Genomic DNA, 27,650 nt, shown 5'->3' with positions numbered 1-27,650 from the left:
AAATAAATCACTCCAAACAAATAAGCAAGAAGATTTTATTGTGACACTTGCAGCTTTACCTTTCTCAAGTAATACAGAGTTGTCCCAAATGTCTTTACCAGCCAATTTAAATATTTCATCTAAATCTGCATCACTAGTTTATAAAATTTCTCTAAGATCTGCACATTTTCAACTGATTGAACACAAAAACAGAAGCAAAAGAACAAACCTTTGAAAACATAGAAGAGCTGCATTGTGGCACATTAACTCTGTAATAGAAAGTAAGAAAACCTTCCCTACTGACCTTTACTCCAAGTGAGGAAAAAGATAAATATCCATAGCTCTTTGTTGCATCTGGTAGGATTTTAAGATCCATCTATGCATCTTTAATCACAGAACAAAGTTTCAGCCACACTGAACCACCTAAGGAGATTTTATGTTCCATAGTTTTTACATGCATTCCATCCTCGGTGTGCTGACTACACGACAGAGATTCTGTGCACCTACAGTGGTTTAAATTTAAAAATACACCATAAGCCAACTCAGAGAAACATCCATTAGTAACTAATAGAAAGAATCACAAAAAAGGTCTCACAACAGTTTACTAAAACATTAAGGTTCTTTAAATCACAGTTTTGAAATATAAAAATTCTATCTCCCCTGTAACTGAGATGTATTTACATGTTTTTAAAAATATGGTCTGTAATTCAGCTCTAATCGCTGTCATCTGAGCCCCCCTCAGAGCCCTCATCATTAGATGCCTCTGGCTCAGACTCGTTCCCAGAAGCTCTGGCAGACCCCTCGTGGTCGGAGCCCCTCTCCGAGTCCCTGTCGGACTCGGCGCTGCGCGAAGCCGGGCGCGATTCGTTCTCGGAGCCGCCGGAGCCGCGGCTCCTCCCCGACTGCACGGACTCATTGTCCGACTGCTCCGAGTCCGAGCGCCGCCTCTTCCTCGGGGACCTGTCACTGTCAGAGTCCTCCTCGGACGCGCGGGACCTGCGGGGACTGCCTGCCTCGCTGCCAGACTTGTTCCTGTTATCGGAGTCGCTATCGGAAACGATGCGTTTGCTGTGCTGCTGCTCCCCCTCCTCAGAATCACTGTTGCTATTTCTAGCGTGCCTGTGGGGAAAAGCAGAAGGAAAAAATGGTATTAAAAGGTGTTCCCTTTAGCTGATACATAAAGCAAGACACCAGGATTTGGGTAATGCCAGTTTTAGAGGAATCAGTGGAATTAATTTGCACTGGGAAGGGATGTTGCAAGTACAATGAAAAACTTCTAATTATCTTCGTGTTATCTCATTAACACTGCATTCTCTCTTGAAGGCATGCACTGAAACTCTAAGTTCATACAGAGTTAATTAAGGTTCTTACCCATCATCAGCAATTTTGAGTTTGTCCTCATCAGAAGAATCATCACTTGATGAAATGATGGCTTTTGATTTGATCTTTCCTTTCATTGAAGGAGGCAGACGCTCTGGTTTGGGCTGTATAGGGGGAAAACAAAGGGCTGCTTGTTCATGTGGCACAGGGCCCAAATGTAGAAACACGTTCAGAAAACCAGACAAGCTTTTAAAAAATTTTCCATTTACTATCACTTAATTCTAGATGGCTTTGGAAATATCCTTTTCATCCTTGAAGCAGCAATAGCAACAGGAGAGTAGGATAAAAATAAGCTCTAAGACTCTAAGTTGGCTTCAGGAGGTTTTGCTGTAATTTTCAACACTAATAAATCTCTCTTGACCAGGGTAATGCTGAACTCCAAATGCCTATTTAGAGAGTGATGCAGTTATTCAGGGTTTAACTTACAGCCTTCTTCTTCTCTGCTTTGGGTGGTCGCCGCTTTTTAGGCCGCGGGCCGTTTTCGTGTTCCTCGTCATCACTCCCCTCTTCTGCCTTCTGGGGTCTTGAACAGAAACACATTTTATATGGCAAGAAGCATAATATTGCAAAAAACCCTTAAAAAATGCAAAAATACTGGTCTCAAGAAATGTCCAGTTCATCAAGTGTTACTGCTACTTCTTTTGCAGAGTGGTTGCTTAAGTCTTATAAAGTGCAATGCGTTAGTAAAAAAGTAAAAAATAGCCATGTGACCTCTTGATAAGAGTTCGTTTTCAAACTGTTACAAAACACTGCAGAGAATTTTCTTAAAAGCCCTACTATTCCCTATTGCTCAGGGAAGTACAATATTAAATTGACATTAATTAATAATTAATTGATTAAAGTATCAGTTACCTCCTCCTCTTCTTCTTCTTTCTCTCACCCTCCTCTTCTTCCCCATCCTGTTCACTGCCACTGCCCTTCCTCTTCTTTTTCTTTCTAGAGATGGGCAGATCTTCATCACTGTCATCATTGACAAACTCATCAAACTCCCCTGCTCCTTTTTTGGAACGCTGTAAGAAACACAGGCAGCACAACCTATTATTCACATCCCAGCTACAAAGCTACCAGGAAACATTCAAAATGGAAATTTAGCTGAACATGTTCTGGAAGAAATGAAAATACAGACCTTCTAGAAACTATGGCAAAGTTGGCACCAGAAAGGTATAATTTAGAAACTGATTCAGAATTGGCACATAAGATAATCTTCTGTTATTTTAACAATTGAACACATTTTAGTGAAGCCACCACGCTCAGAACTGCTAAGTATTAGCTTCCAATTTTGACATTTTAGTATTAAAGCTGTGGAATTTTACTCAGTACAGCCTAGGAGTTTGAAATTAAAAACCTGTGCTCCTGCAAGAGATTATAAATCAGAAGGGGAAATTAAAGATGTTTAAAAGAAATAGAAAACAAAAAAAGAGATTAAAACATTCTGTTCTACCCTGCCTCCACCGCCACCACGTTTTTTCTCCTTTGATCCTTCCACTTCACCAGTGAACATCAGAATATTCTTGGTCTTCTCCACATATTGAGCTCTTTGTTCCAGAAGTTTCTTCTGCTCTTCTTTTTCTCTCAGGCGCTTCTCTTCCTGAAACACCAAGGAAGCCAACCATTACCATTGTATTTGCACCCCCACGGTGATTATAACAGCAGACACAGAAATCATTTGCTGTCAGGAGACTGGAAAATTGCTTTTTGATGCTCTCTGTCACAGCAGAAGGTGCACATGGCAAAAAAAAAAGTTTTCTACAAAAAAGCCCCTGGTAGAATAGCTAAAAGTCTGATGGCAGAACTCCTGGCATATCTATTTTATTTCATTATACAACTAAGTATTTCTGAGGCTATGGGGAAGTAAGAGTAAACCTGTTAGCTGCAATATTTTCAGCTAGCACTTACTATGACTAAGAAAAACAGCTGCTGGGTACCACCCCAGAGCAGCAGGAGCACATATATTGAAACTGTGTGCACTTATAAAATGCAATATACAGGTTGTGGTGGAATGAAACCTGTTCTTTAAGCAGTTTCTGGCGAAGCAGCTCCTTCTCCTGCTCCTGCTTGGCACGCAGCTCCCTCTCCTCCTCATCCTGCTTGCGTGCCCGAGCCACGTGATACTGGGCCTGGCTCAGTAAATCAGAGCATTGCCTGCAAAATCCAAGGTTCTTGGGTAAGGCAAGGTAGCAAACACAAAAAGAAATGCTTTTATGAAGTGCCTGCATCACAACACTACATTCATATCCTGAATGAACTAAAAAAACAGCTACTTGAAATAGCACAAAGAAGAGCAGTGCAGATTTTTGAGTAAATTAAAGCATTTTTAGTAAGCTAATTTATCTTCCAGTGGATCATTTCAGAACATATTGCTTCACACTCCAAACATAGCCAATTCATATACAGAAAACCCACACATGAACATAAAAGGAATCATGCCAACCAATTTGGAGAGCTTCAGAAGTATGGTTCATAAGAACTTGTATTTAATTACAACAACCTAACAAACCTTCTTGGAAAGGTAAGGCAAAATTCAAGCTTAAAAAACCAAATAGTGTGAGAGTTAAGGTTGCATAAAGTGTCCAAGTCACACAAAACATTAAAGCAAGATACTTTCAACCCCCTCTTAGCTGATGCCAAAATGACATTTATTTTAATATTGACATTTTCTTCTGTGCACAAAGTGCTTCAATGATACATTCAGATGTACAGTGCAGAATGGTCAGCACATGGTATTTGTATGGGGCTATGGAAATCTTAAAAGAAGGTGCAGAAGTGAAACACAGGAAAAGGATGAAACAGTTGTATGGAGTGACCCTGCATTTGCATTTCTACTGTTCTAATAAACCCACAGTTGAAATTTTGGAATCTAGTTTTATTACTAAAAAAAAAAAAAAACAACCAAAAAACCCAACAAAAACCAGGACAAAAATATTTCAGTTAGAATCTGAATGAAGGATTTGTGGGTTGTTTTTTAAAATTTTTAAATTTTTACCTGGCTTCTGTAGCAGCAAGTGCCAAGTCAAATCTCATCTTATCACCTACTTTACTCAAGTAACTGAAGTACCTGGAGGAAATCACAAGAAACCAAAGTAAGCAAAGATAGCATTACTTACATATTTACTGCAATTTTGCCTTAAAACAAAGCATTTGCTCCTGAATTACAAACGTGTAAAACTCAACACATGAGGAAATCCCACCCATTTCCTCTGTGCCAACAGCTTTTAATACAGCACCTTTTAACAGTTAAAAAGTGCATCCAGAGTACTCCAAATCTAAAGCATTCTAAAACCATTGTGGAGAGGAAAAATTCTAAAGAGAGTTCTGAGATTTCATTTGCTGGCTCCTACCAGTAAGAACACTGCTGACCCCAACAGATTGATTTATCTGTCACAGATTACATGCCTGAATTCAGCATAAGAGAAGGAAAATTCTCTTATCTCAAGATTCAAAAATCCTTGCAGAACAGCCTCCTTGACCAAGTGGATAGGCCCTTGGGAATACAACAAACTTCCAAGTAGTTAGTGAGTTAAGATGATCAGTGCTTTGAAAAGTTTCTCCTATTTAAAAGAAAAAATCTAACTTTCAAGATTGCCACAGTTTCTTCCCACATACCCTCAGACACATTTCAAATGAAGTGTTTTTGTGCTAGACTCAAATTCTTGGGTATATGAATATAATAATTCTTTGCTTGAGGTCTAGACTGTGCAGAGTATGTTCCAAAAATTTTAGTTAATAGGCAAAAATAAATTCATGCAACTTCTTCAAGACAATAAATAATCAGCTTCTCATTAAATTTAAGTCAGAACTTCTATCCCCAATGTGACAGCAGAGCTAGGAATGCACAAATCATGCACCAGCTACATCTAGGAGCAGGATAAATGGTTGAAAGCTCTGTTCAAGGATGGTGACAACTGGATCACATTAATTACACCAGGGTCTGCACAAAATCTTCTATTATTGTTTTTTAAACAGAACAAAAATATTTCAAATGCACTTAAGAAACTGCTTCTGTTATTAAACTGAGACAGTACTTTACTTACCAAAAGGAGGGTGAAATTAGTCTTAAGGGACTGCCACTCATTAATTATGCTTATGTAAGATAAACAGATTTGCTTTTAAGCCTTAGAGTTTGCTTTAAAAGAAGCCACAGAATAGTATTCAAGTTGTAGAATAATTGTCAACATCTTTTCAACTGTGCATTTCTGGGAAGAAGAGCATCTTGGTCACAGCAATAACAAAACTCTTTGAGAAACAGATATTGGCACCTAGTCAAAGAAAACTGGTTCTGGAACAAAATCTGAACACACAGTTTTGTCAGGCCCAATATTTTGGTTTCCTACTAGAAACTCTAGAATTACACAGTGCCTCGTAGAAGATGATTGCTCTTCTAACCAGATTTGTGTTCAATACTGCAAGTACACTATAAAGGGACAACAACATGGATTATAAGGATTAGAAACAAATGATCTTTACCTGTGGGCAAGTTCCAGCTCTTTCACAGCATTAAGCACTTCCTTCAGGTTGCTTTTTTCATCTTTCAGGACAGAGGTAGCAAGTCTTTGCAGCACTAAAGCCACATTAAACATGAGGACTGTATCACTTGGAGCCACGTGCCTGGCCTGGAAAAAACCCATACTTTTAAGATAAGCTACAGCGTGATGCAGAAATGGCATAAAGAGAATAAACACCATCATTTCAACCCCAGATCACCAAATTTAAAGAAACACAAACCCACATCAACTAACAGCAATTTTATTGTGATCCATGATGTTCTAGATCCATACCTTTAACAAAGTTTGTTTGCATTCCTGTAATTTGCCACATTTAAACAGCGCCCGGGCCAAATATAACAACACTTCAGTGTTTTGATGCTTATAGAACTTTCTGAGGCAGTTTTCATACTGAAATAAAAGAAAAAAAATCAAAATAAAAGGCGACAGTGATTTGTTATTTTGGTTAGGTAACCCCAGTAAATGTTTATATTCCTAAAAAGCATTACTGCTAATATGCCTTTTGTTTTTTAAAGAAGTGTGTTATGCTACACGGATGCCTCCTTTTCAGTGATCAGAATGTTCTCTCTCCTATTCCATAGCAAGTACCTGCTTTTTTCTAGAAACTGGCTGCAGCCCAGAAGGCTCTGTAGGTCTTAAGTACAAAAGAATACTTTTTAAAGTAGCATTTACTGCAATAAAGTCAAACCAACATGACCCATTTTAAGATCACTCAAATATTCTCCACAGTACGTGTGGGGAATAAACGATCTATTTCCTTTATTCATATCAGATATTTTACAAATTGAAATATATCTAATATACTAATTCTACATATCTGATGTAATTAGTTAAAAAAAAAAATTCAGACTTTCCAGATAACTCAACTTTGCTCTGTCCACCCAGCTGAGGAACATGGCCATGCCAAGGGATATCAGTTTCTCTGAAGTGTAAAAGATGACTTGTTACTATAACTTCTGTGGGTCTAGAATTAAAGGCTTAAAAGATAGCAAATGTTATCATTTTCAGTTAAAAGCACCTTCTGTTTGATGTACTCTTTTCTCAAGGAACCCTTCACCCTCTCTAAGCCTCCAAAATATTAAGGAATACAAAGGAAGTTTTATTTGCAGCTCAAGTACTGAAAAATTGCCCTCAACTGTAACACCTGAGGTTGTTACTCTTGGATCTCACTGTGTTGTGAGCACCTTCAGCATCCAAGATTTTGTGTTTAGCTCAAACCTGCCTCAGATTTGTATGCTTTAGGGTAGAGAACTCAGAAGGATAATTATTGTGGCTGCACTAAGCTGGGCTAGTAATTTCAATTTGTCTCCCTTTGAATCCAATAGAATGTATTTCACACTGTGACTGCATAGCAAAACCCAGGGAACAATAAAACACTTCAGTAAACAAACACATTTCTAGTAACACCTTTTCTTAAATTAGCAAATGAGTAAAATATTTTTTCTCCCAAATCGACAGGTGAAAGTGATACCCACTTCCCCACTGTAATTCACTGCTCAAACAATTGCTAGAATGAGGTTTTCATTAGGCTTTTTGTCAATAAAAATAGTCAAAGTGCTAAAAGAACAACAGACCCCATTCAAGCACAACAGAGTGAATGTGACTGTGTTGGCAAAGCTTGCTAACAATAGTTCACTGGAGGACAGTGACTACTGAGCTCCTGAGCATGTAAGAAAGGCCCAGTAACACTTCTTTACTAAGCACCACAAAAAGCTCCAGAATAGCTCTGAATGAAGTGTCTTTCAGCCTCAATAAGGACTCATCTTAAATGACACAAGTTGGTTCTTAGTTTCTGTCCTGCTCAACATATGCTGTGCTTTTAAGCTTATTTGTATGCTTTTCATCAGCTAATTGAGTCAATTTACTCAGAATAGGTTGACACTTGAACATTTACTTGCTTGGGCAGGTCAGGTTAAACTAGCTGACCTCAACAGATTTCTTTCAACATTAATTATTTTGTGATTTTAATTGTGGTGAGTGAAATTACAGCCCAGTAAGCTTTTAAGACAGCTTTTAAAGTATTCCTGTGATCATTTACAAGAACAAAAATAGGAATTGTTGATATTTAAAAGAAAATCCCAGCAGCAAATTGTATCTATTTACTTTGGAAACATCTGCATGTAAATCACATACAGTAACTACACTGACTGAAACCCCCTGGCTAATAATTTATTCCACAACCAAAATTCTAACCCTACTACCACAAAAAAGTATAAAAGATGGTAAGTGCTTTGTTACCCCCCACCCACATTTGGCAGTCTGTTACTAAATCTAGACTTGACAGCCAACAGATTGTTAGAAGTAGGCCTAGAAGGTGTTAAAACACTGCTCAGAAACTTTCCCAGCTGCCCTGACAACAGAGAGACATCTAGAAGTCATCTGAGCCAAGACAGGCGGTAGTTCAGTGTGGAGATGTTACCATCTGCACAGCACTGATGTACTGCTTCTGCTCCACGTAGATATGTGCCAAATTCAGCCACACATCGCTGATATCTGCTGTGGCCTCTCTCACTTGGGCAAAAACATCACGAGCTTCACGGAAATATCCTTTGTGTGCCAAGACAGCTCCTGAGGGGAGAGGAATATGGACAGGGTGAGCTTCCAGGTTCATTCACTGTGCATTCCTACCACAGAAAATTCAATACTGCCTCAATGAAGTGCCCCTTCAAAAACTGACACAGCTGCCATTTCCTGCCACTCTACAGTGCTCAGGCCCTGAAAAAACAATTCTTTATTAAAGCATGAAACTTAAGAATATGATCACCTCTGAAGCAAAACTAGAGTCTGATATTCACCTATGCCATTAGCAGCATACAAATTCTTTGGGTCATTTCTGAGGACTTGCTTGTAGATAGCTAATGCACGGTCTTGGTGACGTTTCTCCTGCAGAAAGAAATGCCCCAATTCATCACTCACTTCTAAAGTGGGGTATTAAAAGATCTACCCATGAACTAGAAGATGCCAAACACGCATTAAAAAGAGGTTCTGAATAGCTAATAACATACAGAAAATAAACAAACAAACCCACACACAGGGCAGAGAGATGCCCATTACCTTTTCTCTGTCTCTTGTGGGTTGATGGAGAGTCTGCAACCAGACGTTGCCAAGAGCCAGCATGGAATAAGTATCATTTTGTGTGGAGGGCTGCTTCAATATTCTTTCAAATTTCTTCTGTCCTGGACCCCACTCTTGTTTAGCCAAGTGAAGATTGCCAATCAGAGACCAGGCATCTGGATGATCCTAAATAAAAATTCACTTTAAGTTACAAAAGCACTCTTTTCCTTTGCAAGGGTTCTTTTTCCAATATAAAGTATTACTCTCTTAAACATAATTCCACATTCAAAAGAACCCCAAACAAAACACAGAGAGCAGATCTGGCAGCTCTCTCTTCTTCCCCTAGTTTAATCAAATGAAAAACACAAAAAGTGTAAAATTAAATTTTAAGTTAACTTATTAGAGTGTTTTAATGTTAAACACTTATAAGGTTACAAACCTGATTGATCTGAAGTGCTTCTTTGAACCAATCAGAAGCCTCATAAAAATTCCCTTTATCCCTGGCCATAGCTCCCAAGCGCAAGTAACCTGACAATAAAGATAGAAAATGAAATAAAAATCAGGGAACAGGTCAAAGTCATCTTGAACAAAGAAAATATTATCTGTGCACCAATTTCAAAAGTAATCTTTCTCTTGATCAGCTAAGGACAGTAAGACACCTTTCATATTCTATTCACAATGAGAAATATGATGCAAAGAGGAACTTGCACCCATGATGGCCATATAAAAACTGCAGGTTTTGAATAGTTAAGAGTATTGTAAATTGTGTTAAATTGGCTTCATAAGTTAAAGACAACTGAAAAAAACTGCAAAGAAATAAGGATCCATCTGTTACATAATTCTCCTTCCTCCACTTTAAATAGCTCTCCCATCTCCACAAGCTTTGGGAAGGGTATCTGCAGGTGACAATGGAAAATAAGCAGGGAAAAGGCTACAAATGAGGCTGGGACATGATGGGTGCTGCAGCTTGTGGCAAATAGCACAGATCAGGCCAACACTACTGTGAAAACAAGGGAAGACAGACATAAGGAGAGCAGAAGACACTGCCAACCAGAAGATTTTTGGTATTATAAGGACAGCTGTAGAACTGAAATACCAAATGTTCCTTACAATCAACGTAATTTGGATGTTCTCTCAAAATGTTTTTATAGAGCTTTTCTGCTTCATGAAATTCACACATGGCCTCATAGAGCCTGGCAAGGTTGTAGGATGTTGTCACAGAGATGGCATTGTAGTAATGCTCATCATGCTCAGCCTCTGCTTTTGCACGATCCAGCGATGCCAGGAAGTATTTCTGAAGTACAGAAAGAAAAGAGCAATGAAGCACTCCAGAATGTCCTGCAAGAAAAACTTCTGTGTGATCAAGAAACACCATCCAAACTGGGAGTAACTGCATACCTTTGCCTCTCCCAGGTTTCCCAGCCTGAAGTGCAGGGCACCCACATTATTCAGGATCTCTGGAGGGACATCAGCCTGTACTTTCTCCTGCAGAATGCGTGTGGCTGTTCCATAGGCTGACAGAGCACCCTTTGGAAAGAAACAGAAAATGGATGAAAGAAAGAAAAGAATGAGCCCTATACGCTCTTATGAAAAGCACACAAATAATTCACCAAGTGTGTATTAATAATACCTGTATATCAGTCTGTTCTAGAATTTGGGCTAGCTCAATCCATGCCTCTACATCATCAGGATATTGTTCCGTGACTTTCTTTAAATGCCCCTGAAAAACAGAAGATAATTATGTCACTTCAAAGACACACAGCCTGTTGAAAAAAATGGAAATCAAAGAAAGAGTGAAGGCATTCACCTTAACACTAGAAAGATAGACCATACTGCAGAAGCAAACATCCTAAACATCTGCACAGTAATAAATCTGCATTAGTTTTCTTCCTTCATCATTCTATTCTTCTGTAGACCAGAACACCTGCTTCAAGCCTTAGAGAAACAAAGGCTATTACACCAACATGAAAAGCTAGAGAAATGTCTAACATTTTTTGCATTTATCTACCCAACATTAGATTTAAAATAGCCTTCATTAAAAAAAAAAAAAATCACTGTCCTTCCACATAATCCCAGACGGGACAAGTGCTTTCTGGAAATTACCAGCTGATTTGCTCTCTTCAGGAAATCATAAGCTAACTTCCCATCTTCAGACAATTGTATATATATATGTGGAAAGAATTCTGCCCTTTTCACATACCGAATAGAGACATGAGGCTGGAGCTTCTCTAAGTTCCTGGACATGCTTTACCCAGAGCCTAGTGTAGTCTCAGTTCTGTCCAGAAGCTGTGACTCTTCAGTCAGGAAGACCCCTCATGACAGCCAATATGAAATACTCCATATCTACAGCCACCTAACCCTGAGTTTTATTCAACTTAAGGAACAATCTGATTTCAAGTCTGATTTCTAAGTTCTACTCTTGCAAATAAACACATGCTGGTGGAAGGAAAACTCACCTTTGCAATGTCCCGTTTCTCCTGGTCTTCTGAAGCTGCATAAAGAGATCCAAGGATTTTCATAGTCTCATAATTGTTAGGATAGGCTTTCAAGACTTTTTCAAAGCATTGTGAAGCATTCTCTTTGTCCCCTCGATAAATGTACATTTGACCCAATCCAAAAAACGGAAGTACGAAAGAAGATGAGGCAAACTGAGTGGCCTGGTAATAATACTGGAAAGCTTGATCATAATCTTCCTAATTAAAAGGAATTAAATGAAGAACAGTCAGTGTTTTTAGAGGCAACCTTTGCATGAACTTTCATAACAGAGACTTTTTCAAAATGTGAGCTCAAAGGGGACTTTTAAGAACTGCCCTACCTGCACGTGAAAAGACCTCGCCAGCTGGTAACAGCTCTCTGCCTGCATCGCTTCCACTTCTGTGTTATGGAAAGCATGAAGAGCCAAGTGTTGTACTTTACCATAGTCCTGACAAAAAAAAAAAAAAAAAAAAGGAAGTTAAATGAGATTTGGAAGGCTTCACTTTATTTATGGTCAAATGATTTTATGATTTAAACGTGGATAGCTGGAAATTATAACCAGTCTTTAGTCACAGCACTGACTAAATAACAACAGATTTTAGTTTTAGCCACTACTATTCTTTTCTCTATTTCATATTTTAAAGCATGGAAGAGTGAGGAGGGGGAAAAACAAACCAACAAAAACCTCAACCAACCAAAAAAACCCAATTCCAAACATCAAAATCCCAAAACCCCTTCAGGACACAAACTTGATTTTGATTTAAGTAAGTGTACCTTTCTTGGTTTTCTTCAGAAAGGTTCATAAAATATTCAGGCCAAAAACCTCACATTTCTTCATCTAGATTAACAGATATTGGGCATCTGATGAAATGTGTTTGAATCCAGCACTAGAATTCTTACTGTTAAGAGGTTATCAAGCATTTAACTGTAAAATGTCAGTGATTGCTTACCTTCTTGAAAAAGAAGTGATTAGCCAAGTGATTCAACACCATTGGATTACTGGGATCAATTGTGTAAGCCCTAGAGAGGAGTTGAACACCATTCTTGATGGAATCAGCCTAAATGAAACAATGACAGGTATCAGCAGCACCTCAGTATCTGTATCTTATTACCATCTTCAAAACCATTTTTCAGTCTAGGCTGCTCAGGATTTCTGACAACACCATACTGAGCTCACAAAAGAAGAGTAAATTCAGCTACTGCCTTTTCTTCCTCCAGCATACATGTGGAAAATGGGAAATGAAGCTCTCATACAGGGATGGAAAAGAGCACAGCAGGACTTTCTAGGGAAAAAAAAGGCAAAAAACCCCAAAAGACTTAGTGTGGATGTCCTTTGACATGTCACACTCACAGCCTGACAGCTTTCCTTCTGCTCCTTCTACTCTTCAGTGTCCCAGTGCCTGTTTGGTTTAGGTTTCAATGTTTTACCCATTCATTCAACAGTGGAATGAAGATATTTTCATGTTTAAATTCTAAACAACAACTTTAGATCTCATTTTAAAATCAGTGCAAGTTTGAGGTGTTTATATAGAAATATCATTGCATCAACTTACTCTTTTCTAAAGAAGCTTTAAACCTTAAAGAAAGCTTCCCATGGTAAAAAATGTGATTTACCTCCAAGTTCAAATCCACAACTGATAAAATAATTGCTCTTTATTTAGGACAACCATGAAATCTGTATCACAAGCAAGTCAACTTAATCTGTATTTATTTCTGAACAGAAGCACCAAAAATGCTATCAAGGAATCATCTAACAGCTGTGCTTTACTTTGTAATTATGATGAGAAAAAAGCTGTCTTATTGAACAGATTAGGTTTTAAGAGGTTAAAACATAACATGAAGGCAGCCAAAAAATCAATTTCAGTTTGAACAGATGCAGTCTTTCCAAACCTGACATAACAATACACCTGTATAAGGAGATATTGAATCTTTCCTGCCTTCATTTTCAAAGGTTAATGTGGTTTATAATCACACTGAGAATTTGTCCAAGTTCTCCAACACCTTGAGTCTGATGTCCAACTTTAACCCAAACCAGTAGATGGGTAGAAGTCCCAAAGCTCTAAGTGCTTTCATTTAAGAAAAACAGATCAGACAGACCTCAATGAGTGTGATCTCAACCCTGATCTGACATCATAACATCTTCTAGGAAGAAGAAACATTAGACATATCTAAGCACAAAAAAGATACCAATTAGTCTGATACTCAAAGAGGCTCTTTTCCCCAGAGTGTTCTCCCATCCCTGTGTCAACTCTTCAGTGTTACACTAACTTTTACTATGAAGTTGTGAGAACAGTTTGAAGTAAAGCACAGATGATATATTTCTTAGAAAGAACACAAAATATCTTTGAGTGGCTCAGCTTTTAATCACAGCTTTTTGAATCTTCAGGTGAGTGGGCTCATCCCTTGACTTCAGTCAAAAGATATTCAGGAAAAGAAAGAGAAAGATACCAAATGTCATCAATTTCTCATCTGTGGAATTTATTAAAATTTGACTTTAGAATATTTTTGGTCCTTTCTGTAGTTTTATGAAAAAACCTCTTACGCCCATTTTTTTTTTTTAGCTTCTTCATGGAAGTAATAACAGTTTTCTTTTTTCCCCATGAAGTAGTAAACCAAGAAAATTTTCAGACATTCTGTGCTAACAAAATATCTTTCTAGGGAACTATAGAAAGCAGCACAGTAAATTTTAGCCACATACAATTATGTTACAGTATTTATTTTTTAAAAATCACTTAAGGGTCTCATCCTCCAGTGATAATATCTGAGATGGTTAATCCATGCTAAGGAATTTATGATCCCAACTAAGCTATATTTGCATGCATTTTTCTAGTGATACAATACCTAGAAAGGTTGATCACCACTTAATTGTACTTTTATCAGCCCAGTTAAAATTTCTTCTTGCCTACTCTTTGGTTTGCCATGCAGCATGCATGCCTGAATGTAACTTTGAAACTTGTTTGAAAATTTGTTCTTAACTCCTAAACTTCTGAAAAACTTGACCTAACCTCCTGGGAATATGTCTTTTACCTTGACTTTCCTTCACATATCTCACCATGGAGTTTTATTGTTTTAAATGAAACAGTTAACCTAGCACTGTTTTTCTGTACCTAACTTTTCCATAAATAACAGAATAGAAGATTTTTAACAACAGAAGAAAGCTATTCAGAATGTGCTGCTCATGTCACAAGCACATATCTATAATATCTTTCAATAGTAGCAGACATTTAAAATTATTGAACCATAAAAGTTATTGCCCATTTTAAAACTGGACTATCTTTGAAAGAATAAAAAAATTTGCTTTTTTAAGCTAGAAGGAAGTGAACTGAGTATGGACTCCTGCTAAGTCAGACCCACCTCCTTATTATTGAGTTCCAGAACAGCCAGTCCAACCAAGGCCCCGACACACTTGGAGTTCAGCTCCAGAGCCCTGCTGAAGGCCAAGCGAGCTTTTTCCAGCTTGTTCAGTTTCACAAAGCAGTGCCCCATTCCCAACCGAACCTCGGCTAGAGAACAACACGACACCATTCAGAATCCCAAAGTTTCAACTTTATGTCTTTTTTTTTTCCCACAACCTGGAGTGAAAGCAGAGTTTTTCATAGTTCCTTAAAGCCATCTAACAATCTGCTGTTTTTCAAGGCAGCAGCCCACACTTGGCTGGCCACAAAATGAACTTGAATGTATTTAGTAAGACTTTATTTCTTCATAAACCCCAGGACACTGAGCTATCTCCCAGAGAGTACAATGCCAAACAAATAAAAAATTTCTTTTATGTGAATGTATTAAAAAATAATAAGAGAAAAACATTAAAAATTGCCAGATGGAAGGGCTGGACATTCCTTAAGCAAGTTAAGTTCACCCCAAACTAGCAGGTCTTCAGAAAACACAGATGAATAAACAAGTTAGCTGGCATTTCTCCTCAAATGATAACTAATCCACATGCTGTTTATCATCCTCCAACTTCCATGACCAAGTACAGATGGACTAATACAGAAAATTCACATCATACTGCTCTTTCAGACTGCTTGCGTTCTAAGAGTACAGAGAATTTACAAACAGCAGTTTCAAACCTGTGTCCATCAGAAAAAGGGGAGCAAAGGAAAAATGTTTGTTGAAAAGTAAGGCTTCTGTAGCAATCAATCTTATGGTAAAGCAGACCATACATCAACTTTGCAATAAATTTTTTCTCAGACAGGTTATGGCAAAGTCTATCACGTCTCTCAAGAGACTTTCAAGTATTTATGATCCTAATGTAAATACCCTGAATTAATGTATCTAAATCCCATGTATCACTTTTACAGTCATTAAAAATCACTTTCCCAGATTTTTGCGTAAAGAAAATAATACAAGACCAGGAAAACTCACATCATGCACTATAAGTAGAATTTTGCTTTTTATGTCTTGTTTTATTATTGTTATGTCATTTCTGAAGCCTTATTCCAAGAGTTTACAGTGAAAGAAATTCTGCAAGAGTTTTGAACAGTTTCCTCCCTCCCCATACAACTTTAATTTCTCTTACATGCAGAATTCCATCTTCTAATACCTCTTTAAAAGGTAATACTTAAAAAAAGAACAGTATTTTCCTAAACCCAACTTCCTTCTCTAAATATTATGTACAGATGGACTAATACAGAAAAAAGAAATACTTCAAGTCAATAAATGCCTAAATCCCTCTATAATGAGGGTTGGGGTTCTTTTGACAGATATAGACCACAAAAATGCCCTTTGAATTTGAATTAGGAAGACCTGAGGTAGTTTGCAAGCAGAGCAATTATCCCCAGTAGCAAACACTTTCTGTCTTACCTGGGCAGCCTGGATTGGTACGCAGTGCTTTCTTGTAGTAGGCAAGGGCTCCTCTATAATCCTTCTTGTTGAAAGAAATGCATGCCTTACCTGTTAGAACACACCAGGAATAAAAGCAAGATTATAAACCAGAAACTCAGGTATTATTTGGTTAACTTGTACTGGGCCCATTTTCAAAAGTTACAGATAAAAACTAACAGAAAATTCAGACAATGACAACTTTTGTTAGATTTGATGATGTCAAGTATGTGAAAAAAGCAAACATGAAAACACATTAAATTTACATTTTCATATTTTTCTGCAGAAACTTAATTCTTTATTGGCCCAGAGGAAAGATACTTAATGAGACTAGTAAACAACTTAAATTACAAGTGTACAGTCTGTTGACCCCTCACAAGTGGTAACTTCACCCTTAACAGAGTGTCCAGCTTCACTGCCACCACCAGGGGAAGCACAAATAGCTGGACTGGATGTATGCCCATGGGTCTCAGAAGATGCCAGCTAGCACTGCATTTTCTTAGCTCTTCCACCTATGTGTATTTCCCAAATTTTAATTACTCTCTGCCATGTGTGTCTTGAACACATTCTCTCTACAGACACCCTCTTAAGCACATAATTCATTCCAAAACTCAACCCAAGACCAGATTTTTACAAATATCCATAACCTCGTACCGAGTAGGGCAGGAATATTATTTGGAGACTGGTTGAGCACGAAGTGGAACTGTGCATCAGCTTGGTCCATCTTATCACCTTCAAGCAGGCAAAAGCAGGCTCTTCCCAACAAGTGATTCTGGACAAGGTAAAGAATTTGCAATACATTTATCTCTGTAACATATGAAGTTTGGACTATGTGAAAGATTAACTGATTAATAATTCTTTTAACAATGAAATTATTTCTCTTACATTTATCAAGCTAGACAATACCAATTCTTCCTTCCCCATCTCCCAAGCTGACTGAAGTAGTTCTATCAGGTGTGCCAAACTAGACAGAATTATTCCTGGTGGCACCACACACACTTCAGGTACAAGTTTTGCTTACGCGTCACTTTAAAATCTGAGCAGTTTCTAGTTTCTAAAGCTTCCCTTTAGTGAATCAATACTTGTTTTCTTTACAATCACTAACTTACAAAAATGTCTTTTTTTGGATCAGATATCAGTTTTACCTGATCGTACATGATGATTTTGTCAGCCATAGTGTACAGCAGGGTGGCCTGGGTGATGAGCTCCTTCTTGTTGTCTTTGTTCTTCTCCTTGCGAGCCTGCTGTACATAGTAGGCTGCCAGGGTGTCCAGACATGTCATCTGGTCTTTCTCGTGGTCTCTGTAGTCCAGGTTGCCATCGATGCGGGCAGCTTCCAGCAGCTTCACAAAGTCTTCTGTTTTGCCTTGCTTGTAGTACTCCAGCTACAAAACACGGTTTTAACACACAACACCACTCCAGCGAGTACAGAACATACCAAGCTGATGCTTTAGGTATCACACACTCTTTTTCTAGGATGCAGGGATAAACCAGAAATAAATGTATGTATCACCAGAGAAAGGTTTTCTCATAATACCAAATATTTTTCTGTCCTAAAATCACTGAATGGCCTGGGATGGACAGGACCTTGAAGATTATATCATTCCAACCACCTTGCCATGGGCAGGGACACTTTCCTGATGGTCAAAGGCCCATCCAACTTGCCCTTGAACACTTCCAGGGATGGGGTATCCTTAACTTCTAAGGGCAACCTATGCCAGTGCCTCACCACCTTAAAACACAATCTTTTGAGCTATTTATAAGAAGAATCCACTGGTCTTCCTCTGAAGTTCTTTGACATTTTGACATTTAACCATACTTTCCACAGTGTAGATACTTCATGAAGCACTTAATCAAAGGCACAAACCAGGAAAACTAGGGATTGAGGGGAAAAAAACCATAGAAAGCAACCCTCAAGAGGCATTGTTTCATGAAAAAGAGTTAAATTTAAACCCTAATATGCATATGTCAATCAGAAACATCTGGCCTAGAATCAAAGACTGAAAGACCCCATAAAGTACCTGTTTGGAACTCAGTTAGCACTGGTTATAAGGGTATGGAACTGGAAATGATGATTTGATAACATGAATACAGTATTTAAACACACAATGTGTATCTATACTGACCGCTAGGGCAATCCATATGTGCAGCTGGGTGTGCTCCTGTTTCAGGATACTTATAACTTCATCCCCCTCGGGCAACTGATCGAAGTCAAGCTCAATAACCTAGAACCAAACAACACAGATCATCATTTCACAAAGCATTAAAAACATTGTCACTGAGCTCAAAGGAAACTGGACCTGTCAGAGCACAAAACATAAATAATGATTTGTGTTTAAACAAGGTTATGGACAAAGAAAGGAGAGGTAATATATTGCATTCTGTACAAGATAAAATTGATGGCCTCTCTTTAGAGAAAAGACAAACCAATGTTTGGAATACAAGTGAGGGAGAACAAGCAGAGATCCTAATTCAGCTTCTTTCACTATGGACTTCATGCTCAGAATCAGCTAATAATCAACTTGACTGCACACTGCTGACTTTCAAAAACTTTTCCTACAGGTAATACAGAGATCTAGCTCAGAGACAAAGTTTTCCAAGTCATCTGGTGTCAGAAAATCAGTATCTAAGACTTAGCTTCCTGAAATTTTTTAAAGTCACCTTTATGCCCTAGGAAATTAAAGAACTACTGAAGCAGCTAAATTTCTAAATATTCACAACTGTAGCTATGAGCAGCAAATGACATCAAGAACTTTTCATCATTCAGGCATTGTTTTGTGAGTATTAGCCTCCCATGCTGATCTAACAATCTTCTGATATTATAAAATGAGGAAAAAGAAACAGGTACTCCCCAGATGGGATATTTGGGAACACAATTTAACTGCTTGTTAGTTCACCTTACTCAGCCATGCTGCCTTTAATAATGAGTCATCTGCGTTACAAGTTCATTTTACAAGAAAGAAGGGCAGTTATTGTATGCTGATTACCAATGCTGGGACTTCTCTGTAGGCTGAATTAGAGCAACTCAGTTCATAAAGGCTTCTAGCTTTGACTACACAAGACTTTAGAATACCAGCAAAAATATTTCTGCTTAACTTTGACTCATTTTAGTTTTATCTTGCATAGCACCTCCTGTTTGACAGATAACATCAACTAAAATAGTTATGAATGAGAAATAGGTATTAGCAACACAGCAAGTAAACATAGAAGTAAAAGAGAGCAGGAGTGAGTGGAGGGGTATTTTACTGCATTCACTAGTGATTAATTCAGAACTTTGGGATCCAAGATCACAATTCATGTTGACACCTCAGACAGAAATTTCTGTCGCAGAAGAAAATGTCCCGACCATGTAAACACCACAGAATAAAGCAATTTTGTGAGACTTAAAACCTCAATGGCAGCCATACAGAAATTTGTTTCTGTATATATATTTGTGCATATATGAATGTCTCTGTGTACACGTATATGTGTATACATGTATGATATGTGTATGTATACAGAAGAGCAGGGAGTCAGATTTTCACAGAGAATATTCTTCAACCTGTAAGCATTATGTTTCAGCACCTTACTTAGCTACACTATTAATTTAGTATTTGCCATGGAATGACTTAATGTCAAACTTTGTTATACGCCGCAAATCTCCACATACTTCTCCTGAACCTTTCTAACCTCGGCTTGTGACAGTGTACCTTAAATAAAGTTAAATTAAGTTTTTAGCCCCACGGTGAAATAACTTTACAGAGAGGGTCCTCTGCCCTGCCTGTGTCTATGCACTGCTTGAGGAACACCAAGAGACGCTGACACATCAAGTCGCACCTGCGACCCCGGCTCGGGGGCTGCGAGCGACACTCGCGCCCCGAGCCCGGGGCACGACCACGGGCGGCAGCGGCGACCGCCCGCGCCCCGGCTCGGATCGCCCTCCCTGCCCTGCCCCGCCGCCTCCCCGCGCCCGACTCGCCTCGTCGGTGTCCCGGAGAGGGATCTCGATGGAGCCCCGCGACATCTTGGCGACAGCGCTGCCGGAGCCGCCACTCGCCGGGCCGGGGCCGCCGCGCGCACTTCCCCTCACGGCAGCGCCCGACCCGGACGTGCTCGGGAACGGGGCGGAGCGGGCCGGGGCCGGCCCCGGGGCGGTGCGAGGGCGGTGCCTGCTCCTTCTGACCCGTGCCTCACAACTACCCCTAGGAACCGGTGTATCTGCGCCTGTGGATCACCGAAATCCCACACAGGGTGGATTGTGCGTGCAAGCACCCGCCGGTAAATCGAGCAGCTTTACCTGGTTAAAGCTCTCTGGGCTTTGGGGCACGGCTCCCTCAGGCGGCGCCTCGCCTCACGGCATCTCAAAAGCGTCAAAAGGTTTCCAGATAAACGCGCTAAAACGCGCGGATTTTCCCCATCTTCGTAGGAAACCAATGTGTAAATCCAAATTTATATTATCCGACTAGCTCAGCTGGTGTAATACTTTTGCTGCGTATTTACAATTTTTCTGCCTCAGCTGGGCCAACTATATTGCAGTTAGGTGAGTGTTTTTAATGGCAAATACGGAATCTGATAACATAGCAGCCCCGTCTGTGTGAGGGACTCGGCCACACCGAGGTGCAAAGTAAAGAAGGAATTCCACAACTGGGCTCCTTAATTGTGTTTTTCTAATTGTGATGGCAAATATATTGCATTTCTGGATCAAACACAGCAAGCACAGTAACATATGACCCCCCCTTAGTCATTTTACAGTTGTACCAAGGGGAAAAAAGGGCAGTAAGACTAAAAGATCCTCAAACACATTTCGACAGAAATTATTTTAAAAACTCCCAACCTCTGATGTTATTTACACAGCCTGTTAAACCCTAGAGCTAATTTGATTTTGTCCTATAGCTAAACGTCCACAGAATACAAAACTTTGAATTAATTGATAGCCACAACTATAAGGCATTAAATAAGTTAATTTTATTTTTAAAATAAGTATGAATTACTATAATCCTATACATTATAGGGGTGATGATTAGATCATTTGGTGTGTCACGTGTTTTCTGAAACTGAAATAAGTCTCATTTTTTGATTACTTAACATTTTGAATGGGACCTTCTGATTTTTCTTTATGCACTAATTATTCTGAACTGAGTTACCTGCTCCAATGCATAGTACCAAATATTTCTTCCATAAATACCTATTTTAGAGAAATGTGTCAGGAAAGCAGAGTGATGTTGACATTTTTGGGGGTGTGTATTTTTTGCACTAAAAACATGCCAGAACCAATGTTATGCAGAGCCAGATGCTAATTAATAGAGTTCCTAAGTCTTCTTTTCTGATTTATAGGCTGATTTTTCAGAAATAAACTACTTTTTAGATATTTTAGTTAATGCTGCAGCTCTTTGGATTGAAAAGACAGCCTGTTCCTGAGGTATTTGTTCACCAGTGGCTGTAGAAAACTAGATTTCCTCATGGACAGAAAATTAGTTTTAATGAAAGATTTTATAGGGTCAGAACTTAAGAATATGAAGCCAAAGTTAAAGAAGGAAAACAATTTTTGCTCCCTGGTACAAACCCACTACACACATTTTAAATAATTTAAAATCTTATTACTATGCTATTGACTTTTATATTGTTTAAAGCAGGAAGACTCCTTTCCATATACACATAACAATAAGTCACTGTTGGCTATGTAGCATCTCTTTAGTGTGTAAACTATTGCTCTAGTGAAAACAGCTGCTTTTTTTTTCATTTTATGAGTGCTTAGGGACATTTCAAGAAAAGACGCTTGTTTTATCCTGCTGTCTTTTGTTTTTATTTCATTGGATTTTATTACTGGGGGAAATTGAATTTACTGCTTTTAAACTTGGGTTGTTAAGAAGATCTTGTTAAACAAGAAAAACTGATATAACAAAAGTAAGATACAGCAAATTGAACTTTCACTTATGATATATGTTATAAACCTCTGGCAACTTTATTATCATATGGAATTACAAGCCTTTTTCAGGAATGAAAACTGCGCTTAATAAAACTACTTTAATAGGAGTATAAGAAAACCTCTACCTACCTAATCACTTCTCTTTGCAGGCAAATTACCATTTGTGCTTGAGGTGCATGTCCTTAAATCAACGAGCCCCAACTGGGAGCAGCTGGGTGTGGGCACACCGTGTGTGGGGATGGGGAGTGGGGCTGGGGCTGAGCTCACCCCCAGTGGGTGCAGCTGTGCAGAGCAGCTGAGCAGTGCTGAGGGGAACGAGCCATGGGGAGCTGAGGTGTTACTGAGCAACCCCAAAGGGAGCAGAGGGCACACAGGTGCAGGGCATGGGCGTGAGGGGTATGAAAGGCTGGGCTGGAGGACAAGCAGGGCAGAGCTTGCAGCCTTCTGAGGTGAGATGGTGTTGTTTTGTATGGGCAGAGCCCTGGAGCCTTCTGATGTGGTGTGGTGTTACTCTGGGTGGCCTGGTGCTTTCTGAAATCGTCTGGTGATGCTCTGTGTGTTGTGGCTGTCTCAGCTGCAATATATGCTGCAACAGCTGGGTGGTTAGAGCAGGCTATTTTAGTAGCAAAACTTATATATGTTAATTTTTAGGATAAAAGCTCTGAGCTGTCCAGGGCCATCAGAACTTACTAATCTTCTTTAGGCTCTGACACAATATGTACATCTTGAAGAGGTAGTAAGCAGGTTTAATGAGGTGCTGGATAGACTGGTTAAAAAGGTGCTGAAAATGGGTTTAATAGGTATAAACTTTTTTTATTAATTTAATATTGTGCTAGTCCCAGAGGCTGCTGTATTAGCTGTGTATCTCAAGCTTGTTACTTTAAGGAGTTGGGATTTTCTACCCTGACACAATGTATACATCTTGACAGGTAATAAGCGGGTTTAGTAAAGTGCAGGGCAGACTGCTTAAAAAGTGCTGAAAATGGGTATAAATTTTTCAAATTAATTTAATATTGTGCTAGCCCCAGAGGCTGCTGTATTAGCTGTGTAGCTCAAACTTATTACTTTAAGGAGTTAGGATTTTCCATCCCCTTGGTAAGGAATGTTGAAGCAGACTATATTAAATGGATTTTTAGCAATGTTATGGGTATTTTTTTCAACCAAACTACATGAATTGTAGCAAACCAGAGCTGTAAGGCTGATGGTCCTTACTGGTTTATGTTAATGTTTCACTGGAAGATGTTTCTGCAGACCAAGAAATATTTTTTGTAGCTACTAAAGCTGCAGTATTTTATGCTGGATAAAAGGATTAGTATCTCTTATTACTACTTTTAATTTGCACTTCATCAAATGATTGTTTGCCTTATTTATCTAATAAATATAATTATGTTCTACTGAGTTAGATGGTGACCTAAATCTACAGAATTTTGTTCAGTTTTTGTTAGGTTTTGCACAGATGGCCATCCACCACCTCTATAGTGCATTTATTAGGTATAAAAGTGTGGTTTAAAAAAGCAAATCAGAGAAACAGTCCAGTCTTGTCTTGCCTTTGCTTCATAGAATTTCTCTTAGAAAGCCTGAGAGAGGCAGCTGTAGGGTGCAGGAGTCTTTGGTTCTGTCCCCTGGGGGGCTAGTGGGAAATGAAGAGTTCCATAAGAAATTAGCAGTGCAATTCTACAAAGTTAGGTTTTTTTAATGCTTAAATCTTCACAGCTTTCTAAATCTAAAGCTGTCCATGCTAGTACAGTGTCATTATTGCCACCTTCTGGCAAGGAGGATTCCTAGTCACAGTCACTATCCAGTGTTGTGTTTACAGAGAATTTAGGTTCGTCCCCTGGAGTTTGATATTTTCTCTGCTTATAGCTTTGCATTTTCCTGCAGTGGAAGTGGAGTCACCTTTTTGGCTTTGATGAGTGTTTTCCAACGTGTCAAACATGATGCTTTTTCTAGGAAGATGTGATTGATAAACACTGAGTTGTTCAATGATGAATTTTAATTGAATGATAAACCCCTCATAAACAAAGAGTTACTGGGCCAAGGCTGATTATTTCCCTGCTCCTTTCTCTTCCTGGTGAAGGCTGTTTTTAGGGATTATGCATCAGCATTACAGGTTTAAAATGCTTGTCAGCAATTAATAGGGCAAGTGAGGATTATACAAAAGGCTGTAGAGTATTAAATGACATTGCAGTGCTGAAATGTAAAGAATGAAAGTATCACTAATTTTTGGTTTAGGATGTTTGCTAGGAAAAATTGGTGTCTTTAAGACTTTAAATAGAGTTACACCTAGAGATTTATTTTTTATTAATTTACTTATGAATAATGTCAGGAATTTTGCCATTCTGTATCCTCTCTCTTTTAGAAATGCTTAATTTACAGAAGCTGCCACTTGTTCAGAGGAAAACTGAAAGAAACAAAAGTTTGAGGCGGAGACTACACTGATTATTCCTTGCCAAAGCTTTCTTCCAAGAGGACTTCTGGGTTCTGATACCACATTCTTTGATATTGAACAGTACATTTCTAACATGTTAAATCACATTAATGTTTGTATTAGTAGCTAACTCAAGAACAACTGAGATCTAGCATCTCCATTATCCTCTAGTCTTTTTGATTAAATTAGTATACATGAAATGTTTGTAGATTTTTGAAAGGTACTTGGCCCTAAAATGTTGGCATTTGATAATGACACTTGTTTTTCATAAAATGCTTAGAATAAAATACTTTCCTTATTCAACAGAATGTTACTTGTGTACTGAAAATGGAAAGAAAATACTACAGAATAAATATAGAATTGCATGTCTTCTGGTAGTGTAATGGTACTTTGGAAGATGTTAGTAAGTAGTGGAGGAACTTAATCTTATTTAAAATGTATCCTCTTTGTGTTATATCCCCTTTAAAACAATTGTTTGCATTCTGAAATCTGTGCATGCTCTCTAAAACCCAAATTTTTAACAGAAAGCTTAGGGAAGGCAAAACACATTGCAGAAGCAAGGACTTGAGTGCAGAAGTCAGTTCCAAAAATAACAATGAACATTGTGCTGAAGTTCTCAGGAAGGATGAAGCCTGAGAATCAGCCTGAAGATGAAGAAAGCTTATGGGAATATGTCAACAAATCTTTCTCTGTTTCCTGGAGGTGACTGCTTGTTCTAACATCCTTTTCATTAATGTGATTTATAACATAAACTCTATACTGACTTCTATCTGTAGGAATTAAATAGAGAAAAACAACTGATTTTCACGTGTCTAACATCTGAAATACTTTCTCTTATAATTTACTGTGCTTCTATGTCTCATTTATTTTTTCTCTTACAGAATACTTTCTACTTTTGTTTAAGCTCTTAATGTGACAAGGTTTAAATGGGTCAACATCCTTGCTTTTTGTGGGCAGAGGCCTGTCCTGCCAGATGAGATCTGAATGATCTGTTCAATTTTGATTCTCCCCAATGTTTCATTAATATATCTTACTTTTCAGATAGAAGTCTTTAATTTTTCTGGGCACGCTAATAAATTTTACTCCAAGGGAAAGGACAATAAATATAGGGGAGAGAAAAGTAATAATTGTAATTTCTTTCCCTCTCAAGATGGAAACTATTATTCTACTAGTTGTAAAGTTGGACTATTATCTGTAATTGATTTCATCCCAGGAAGATAATGTGCACTTTTCAAACTTGGCTTTTATGCTGATGATTCTATGTTATGTCTTAACACACATTTTGCTAATAATGCAGAGCTATTTTTTATCATCTTACATTGGGGATAAAAACAATTGATCAGGTTACTCTAAAACTCCAGTGTGATAGCACGTTGTGTATCTAGCTATTAATTAATTTAAGAAATGTCTGTTCTGTGTTCCTCCCTAGCACTTCATGTGTTTATATGCACAGTCTTCTTGGAAGGCCAGGGACATTTAGTTCGGTGCCTGAGAAGTGATGTGGATGGATGCCACGCTCAAAGCCTGTTTTCATATCTCCTATCAACATGTAAGTTTACAATTAACTTGATCCATGCAAGTAGAGCCATTTATTCTGGACTAAGCAGAAGGCTGGCTATCTTCTTGAATTAAGGCCTCAGGTTGGAAGAGAACCAGTAAATGTTATCAGGCAGAAGCAAAAGTTATTTTAAGATGCAAGGAGGTACTCTAAGGAATGGTTCACTGAATCATTTGGGACCTATTTCCACATATTGCACTGCGTAGATGCTCTTGCTCAATTTCTAAAGCCATGTGGCAAGGGGGTAATGATGATGTGGGAGCAGCAAGAAGTATTCATTTAAAAGTAATTTAACTGAGTACCTGTTAAATGCAACTTCCCAAAAGCAGGTAACCACACTTTGAGAGGACAAAAATGTTCAGCTGTAACTTTTCAGGCATTCCTTCTCACAGCATCTTCTAGAATTGGTATTCCCTGGTAAGTCAGGGTGGTTATACTGGGAGATAGTGGATTTAGTATTTCCAGCCTGTGTTGTTGATGGAATCTAGGCACAGCAGTAGCAAGCTACTACACTAGAAATGCTGTATGGTGATCTGCCTGTAAGTTTTGGGGTTTGCACTTTATAGAACAATATCTACCATCCTCAAAATGAGTAAGACGAAATAGTGTAAGGAAGTAAATTGTTCTCTCAGTAAGATACACGTGGATGTGTGCCTGGAGTTCTGAGCTGCTTTCATTTGCCAGAGCAGTCAGGTGCTGTGTCTGCCTTGCAGTCCCTGCTGCTGGAGTTGCCACCCATGCTGCAATATGTTTATAAATAAAACCATTTCTAGCTGCAAGCTCAGCCTGCAATGGAAAGTTGAGTTGTGTTTCTTCTGGCTTGCATGTTACCACTAGGAGAGCTACTGCTGGCACTCAGTCAAGAATTCTGTTGATTCAGAAGGCAGTAAAGAAGCTCTCAGGACTGTGTTGCCCTGCAACTATGAGTAAAACTTTATTTATATCAGTCAAGTGACTATAAATGAATACAGATCAGACCATTCAAATGAAGGAAGGTGCAGCTTTCACAAGTGACTCCTCCTTGTTAGCTCACTGGGCTCTCATTTGAACTTTAGCAGATAATTTTAGCATCTTGGGGTGCATGTATGGTAATTCATAATGTGCTGAAAACACAAAACTTCTTAGAGAAACACCTTTAAATAGTTAATAACTAATTATGGTTTAGGCTTAATTCCTTTGTGTTAATCAAATATCATACAAGCAACAAACCAGATTGTCATATTTTTACTCAGATATACTTCTACATCGGGTAATTTTTCAACAGTGCCAAGAGTCTTATTTTCTAATTTAATATTAAAAAATAGGTTTATTTTTTAAATGAGCTGTACCTAAGGAATATAATGCTGATAATCATCTGTCTGAAAGTGTAGTGATGGAAATCTTTCAACCCTTGTGATCAGTTTCATTGCTTAACTTTGCTGTTGGATTTTTTCAGAAAGTTTAGCCTGAATTTTCCTTGCTGTTCTGTCCTATTCAGCAAGACACAGAAAAAGATGGGGATTTACCTTTCTTTAGTGTAATTGTTATTTTCCATGGGCATGTAAGCAGAGC

The 27,650-nt window shown here is 38.5% G+C and overlaps 2 protein-coding genes across 7 annotated transcripts in view; one reads left to right on the top strand and one right to left on the bottom strand.

Annotated features, from left to right (window-relative positions):
- Nucleotides 1-21: 21 nt before the first annotated feature.
- On the bottom strand, nucleotides 22-20,226 carry CTR9 (CTR9 homolog, Paf1/RNA polymerase II complex component). Its single transcript, XM_064425494.1, has 25 exons — nucleotides 20,167-20,226; nucleotides 18,335-18,433; nucleotides 17,354-17,593; nucleotides 16,863-16,980; nucleotides 16,191-16,280; nucleotides 14,745-14,893; nucleotides 12,341-12,448; nucleotides 11,731-11,838; nucleotides 11,372-11,608; nucleotides 10,546-10,635; nucleotides 10,314-10,442; nucleotides 10,026-10,209; nucleotides 9,355-9,443; nucleotides 8,916-9,101; nucleotides 8,657-8,744; nucleotides 8,281-8,429; nucleotides 6,135-6,251; nucleotides 5,824-5,969; nucleotides 4,343-4,414; nucleotides 3,366-3,501; nucleotides 2,801-2,947; nucleotides 2,212-2,369; nucleotides 1,786-1,882; nucleotides 1,351-1,463; nucleotides 22-1,098 (listed from the first exon to the last, which is right to left on the bottom strand). Exons 1-25 carry the CDS (start codon nucleotides 20,209-20,211, stop codon nucleotides 693-695), a joined length of 3,501 nt encoding a protein of 1,166 aa, XP_064281564.1. The 5' UTR covers nucleotides 20,212-20,226; the 3' UTR covers nucleotides 22-692.
- A 205-nt stretch (nucleotides 20,227-20,431) lies between these two features.
- IRAG1 (inositol 1,4,5-triphosphate receptor associated 1) overlaps nucleotides 20,432-27,650 on the top strand; it is a 98,290-nt gene continuing 91,071 nt past the window's right edge. For 3 of the 6 annotated variants that reach the window (XM_064425509.1, XM_064425495.1, XM_064425503.1), the window contains exons 1-2: nucleotides 24,473-25,243; nucleotides 25,971-26,090. The gene's annotated coding sequence lies outside the window, so the exon portion shown is untranslated. Of the gene's footprint in view, nucleotides 20,728-22,432; nucleotides 22,563-24,472; nucleotides 25,244-25,970; nucleotides 26,091-27,650 lie in introns of those variants that run through there. The other 3 variants (XM_064425497.1, XM_064425499.1, XM_064425498.1) reach the window with 3 other exon arrangements.

This window comes from Passer domesticus, chromosome 6 (genome assembly GCF_036417665.1).
Source record: "Passer domesticus isolate bPasDom1 chromosome 6, bPasDom1.hap1, whole genome shotgun sequence".
Taxonomy (NCBI): domain Eukaryota; kingdom Metazoa; phylum Chordata; class Aves; order Passeriformes; family Passeridae; genus Passer; species Passer domesticus.
Note: the sequence above shows the minus strand (reverse complement) of the source record. Positions and strands in the feature narration are given on the sequence as shown.

What these genes read in the sequence shown, in the direction of transcription:
- CTR9 (XM_064425494.1), bottom strand. Translation starts at nt 20,211, where the DNA reads ATGTCGCGGGGCTCCATCGAGATCCCTCTCCGGGACACCGACGAG. An exon ending in TACCAATCCAGGCTGCCCAG is followed by an intron (nt 14,894 to 16,190) that starts GTAAGACAGAAA and finishes GTTGTTCTCTAG; the next exon opens with CCGAGGTTCGGTTGGGAATG. An exon ending in ATCACTTCTTTTTCAAGAAG is followed by an intron (nt 11,839 to 12,340) that starts GTAAGCAATCAC and finishes TTTTTTTGTCAG; the next exon opens with GACTATGGTAAAGTACAACA.